Source organism: Rhagoletis pomonella, unplaced genomic scaffold, assembly GCF_013731165.1.
Source record: "Rhagoletis pomonella isolate Grant_MI unplaced genomic scaffold, Rhpom_1.0 Rhpom_scaffold_00011, whole genome shotgun sequence".
NCBI classification, from domain to species: domain Eukaryota; kingdom Metazoa; phylum Arthropoda; class Insecta; order Diptera; family Tephritidae; genus Rhagoletis; species Rhagoletis pomonella.
The window spans coordinates 6479582-6484685 of record NW_023458565.1 but is presented as its reverse complement, the minus strand read 5'-3'; the positions used below and the strand labels follow the sequence as shown (position 1 = coordinate 6484685).

The 5104-nt window shown below is 33.2% G+C and overlaps 1 protein-coding gene across 1 annotated transcript in view; it reads right to left on the bottom strand.

The window, feature by feature from the left end:
• The window catches only part of LOC118747128 (gustatory receptor for sugar taste 64f-like), a 22976-nt gene that overhangs the window by 13630 nt on the left and 4242 nt on the right, over positions 1-5104 (bottom strand). The window contains exon 2 of the mRNA XM_036481118.1: positions 2750-2820. Coding sequence (XP_036337011.1) covers positions 2750-2820 — 71 coding nt within the window. The remainder of the gene's footprint in view (positions 1-2749; positions 2821-5104) is intronic.

Below are 5104 nucleotides of genomic sequence, written 5' to 3'. Positions count from 1 at the left end.
AACTATCGATAGTATCGATAGTGCCATCGATAGTTTGCCACCACTAGCAGCTTCAACGTTCATACCATGTAGTCCGTGGTTTTAATTATTAATAATTGATAGCCACATCTACTTAAATGATACTTAATACTTCCTAATATACACACTTAATTTGGTCAAACATTTTCTTTCTGTTTACACTTTATAAATTCTGCTAAACAAATCCCTTGGAAGTGCCTTCAACGCTTATAACAAAAAAGTCAACTGCAATCTTGTCGAAGACGTCTTCATATAATTAGCAGAACTATACATTTGAAGCGCAAACTGTCACAAAGGCAAACCACAATTTTAATGAATAAAGAAAGCGAGCAGCAGACGAAGGAAGCGTATAAGGAGGAAACGTGTCGAAACTGGAAAACCCGTAAGTTAAAAAATACTTTTTCTGCAAAAAAAAAAAATTAAATGTTTATTCAGATTACACAAGCAATGCGACAAAAATCCTATTTATACATACATACAAGCATTGCAGTCTGGCCAATTTGCCCAAAGTAATAGCAGAAAAGAAGGGTTGAGAAAAAGAAACAGTTAAGAAAAAAATGCACATTTTACGATTTCACTTTGGCTCAATTTTACTGCGCGTGTTCACTTGAAACACTTAAGATTTATACGATTACCCTCCTCTGTTACATCTTCTTTATTGCATCAAATGACTTTTTCCATTTTAGGTGGCATCCGACGCGGCACACGCACCGATTTCCTGCATAATGGCAGCTTTCATGAGGCGGTTGGACCGGGTGAGTTAATTATTTACTTTTTTTCTCTTTTTTTTTGTATTCACATAAATTCATTCAAAATTATATTAATTTGTAATTAAGTTCATCCCATTTATTTGAATTGTTTAAACATTAAATGCATTTTTGTTATTTTTTACTTGAATTTAGTAAGGGAAATTTTACTTTTTACTGAAACATATCAGCTAAAAAAATCAACCGTACGAAGTATTCTCTCCCTTTCAATCACTTGTCTTAAAAATCGAAATTGCCTCATTTTGTACGTAAAAAAAGTTAAAATTAACCTTAAATAAACCCTCAGATGACCCTTTCAATACTTGCGATATTAAATCATTAAAGCATGGTTATTTAAAATTTAATCCATAAAGTTTCCTAAGATTGCGAGCGAAATATGCGAAAGTATCATAACAGATTGAAATTGACATTGATGTAGGTACACGAAAACGATTTGCTCTACTTAAGGCACAAATAAATACAGCAAAAGAGACAGATAGTGCAAACATTGGTAAACACATACATGTATGCACATTAGACTGCATCAATCTCCATACAAAAAAAAAATAAATAAATCGGTACTGTGTTTCCATTAGAATTATAAAATCTATTATATTTTAAGAAGACCACCAAAATATTTAGGAAAAATATTAAGATATACGTGAGCTGGAACGAATTGAAAATACCTCCGAAAATGGAGTTTTTTATGAATAAAAATAGTTTCTTAAATATTTTTTTTTGTAAAAATCCCCCAAAATGACAAAACGGTTTAAGCTTGAAAAATTTGCATTAAAATATTTTTTAAACATTTAAAAAAAATTTTGAACCGACTCGTAATAATGAGGTTTTTGATGCTGTTTTTTTTAACTTTTTTCAAAGATTGGTTTAAGAAAAACTTGAATAACTGAACCTAAGCTCTTCCGATTTAGACTTGTGAGATATCATTGGAAAGGTATTTTTTCAGCCTTTTTATCTTTGCTAATAAACGCATTCAAAGTAAAACCAGTAGGAAAATATATTTCTACTGAGACCCCGTAAGTCTACATCAGAATTATTTTGGCCCAGTTATTCAAGTTTTTCGTAAACCAATCTTTAAAAAAAAGTAAGTAAAGTCATTATTACGATTCAGTTAAAAAGATTTTTATGCAGAGTTTTTAAGCTTAATCTGTTTTGTCATCTGAGGCACTTTTGTTAACAATTTATTTAAGAAACTATTTTTATTCATAAAAACCTCTATATTTTGAGGGTAAATCGATCCAGCTCACGTAAATCTTAATATTTTTCCGAAATATTTTGGTGGACGCCTTAAAATATAATAGGTTTTGTAATCAACCTCAACTTTTTTGGTGATGCAGTCTAATGTACATACATTAGGGCAGGTCAATTTATTTTTCACCTGCGCGTATAGCATAGGAGGATTCTACTGTTAATTCTAAGGAAATTTGCTGAAGAAACCATTCGTCTAAAATCAGTTGGAGTTTGCCAAATTGCGAAAAAAGGTTTCGAAAAAATGTGAAAACTCTCACCAGAGGGCACGGTGGAAGTTTTAAGAAAAAGATAATTGCAAAAATGGATTTCACATACCATAAAACTCCTTACTTAAAGCATGTTTTTATACAAAATTTAAGCACTTTGCGACACTACAGCAAAAAGCTCAGAAAATTATTTTCGCAATTTGGCAAACTCCAAATATATTTTAGACCAATTTTTCTTCGACAAATTCGTTTAGAATTACTCGTAGAACCCTTCTGCGCTTTACACGCGTAGTCAAAATACAAAACCATACAAATCGACCCACCCTAATATACATACACACACAACGAGTCGATTTGTATATTATTGATACATATGCATGTATGTAGGTAATTCTTACTTAATCTCGTCAAAGAAATTTTCTTTAAGTCTGTCTACTCTGGATTCGTAATGACAAGATGTGCAAGACACGAGATTTTTTTTTTAATTTGCACTCCACACATCTCATCTACTTGTGCTCATGGGTGAATTGGTTTTCGCCCGCAGCTGCGATTTGAAATGTAACACAAACAAGTAAGAAAGTCTAAGTTCGGGCGGAGCCGAACATTAAATACCCGGCGCAAGTATTAAATATAAGTTTTTTCACCTTTCTGAATCCTACCGCTAGATGGTAAGCCGGGGTGTATCAATTTTGAGTAAATTAGCGTCCTTCAATTTCGAAATATTGCAGTTTCAAGCATTTCTGAAATTTACCGTTATATGAAAAGCGGCCGTAATTTTAGTCCGATTTCAATAATTTTCAAAGTTTTGCTTCTATGTGGCAAGCACAATAACCACACCGAGTTTGGTACAAATTGGTAGAACGGTTACCGATATACTTATATGTGATCATAAGTGGGCGGTGCCACGCCCATTTTCCAAAGTTTTACCATAATCGTATTTCTTGGTAAAGAATTGTTGCAAGCATCAATTTTGAATAAATTAGCTTCAATATTTACTGATTTATCGAAGATTTTGTATTTCTCTAAATTACCCTTATGTGGGATGTGGGCGTGGTTATTGTCCGATTTTAAAAAGTTTCGGCGATTTTTTATGCTGTACCCAGGCCAACAACTGTGCCAAGTTTGGAAGAAATTGGTGAAGCGGTTCCTAAGATATACACATGTAACCATAAGTGGGCGTGGCTACGCCCATTTTCCAAAAATTTACAATATTCTTATTTTTCGTCTAAAAATTATTGTAAATATCAATTTTGAGTGAATAATCTTCAGTAGTTACTAAAATATCGCAGTTTTCGTATTTCTGGAAATTACCGTTATATGGGAAGTGGGCGTGGTTAAAGTCCGATTTCGCCCATTTTCAATACAAACCTACCTTGGATTAAGGGAAACCAAATTTCGTTGAGATATCTCAATTTTTGCTCGAGTTATCGTGTACACGGACGGACGGACAGACGGACAGACAGTCACCGCTTAATCGATTTCTTTTTTCATCCTGATCATTTATGTATACATTTGTCTATATCTATCTCGATTCGTTTTGGCTGTTACAAACCACCGTTATGTGAACAAAATTAATATACCCTTGTGCACAAGTGCGCTCGGGTATAAAAAAGTATATTTCATCGAAATAACAACTTTTGGGAAAAAAGTTGCTTCTTATATCCAGCTTACAGAAAATTATAGATTTCGCAGCAAGTCTTTATATATTTTCGAATATATGTAAATGTTTTGTGATTATTTTTTATAAATCGATACTTTTTGTTTCATGTAAATATCTCTTTCTTGTATTTTATCTGGCATATGGTGTATATTAGTATTTTCCAGCTCGATGTAATGTCTGTTATGTTGATGACACTTTAATTTGCAGTAGACCTTAACGGATGACCTTCAGAAATAAAATTTGGTAAATTTACTTACATACACATAAGTGTCTAAAACTGTCTTATCTCAGCAGCCCGCGCTTATTTGTCTTTAGACTATATATTTATGACATGACATAAAATTTTCAATATTATTGCCATAAAATTTGCACCATCTTATTCATTACTCAAAGAATTGAAATATTTTTTATTAAAGGGAAATATTTATAAAAGACTCAGCTCGTCTTTATTCCCGAATATATAGTATAGATATTTGCCATAAATTTGCCTGCCAAGCCAAACCAGCCAGTAAACATAGCACGAAATAACTTTGTGAAAAACGACTATTTTTATTTATTAACTGGTATGAATGCAAATGTTTTCTAGGTTTTCCTTTGGAGAAATACAAACATTTTAAAGAAAACCGGGTGCCATTCGAGTAAGTTCAATGCTCTCACTTTCCAAGCGGTACGCTGTTTCCCGGCCCTAAGCACATTCATTTTATCCCTACTTACATTTTTGAATAAAACATTTATCTTTCAGCAAAAAATCGTTTACATCTGCACATAGCCATCTTTTAGCTTAATACATTTAGTTAAGCGTTTTTTCGATTTTTTAATCCCCACCAACCACGATGTTTTTCAAGGTGCTCAAAATAAGCGTTTGCTTCAGCCATTAACTCTTAATTCGGTCAAAATATCTTAGCGCCCATCAATTTCTTTGGGTTTGGAAACAGGAAATAGTCGCTGGGGGCTAAATCTGGTGGAAGAGTTAGGAGATCGTTGCCCAGTTGATGTATTTTTTTTATGGCACGGGGCATTGTCTTCAAAATATTCGCCACTGATCGTTTTACCAATTTCAATGTAATCGATGTGAATGGTATCGTGCTGATCCAAATATTGACATAAGGTTTGATACACCCACTAAGTTGAGATCCCGAAAGATTCAGCCATCACACACACTTTCAATATCCGGTCCTCCAATATTAGCCGTCATCGATTCGCCA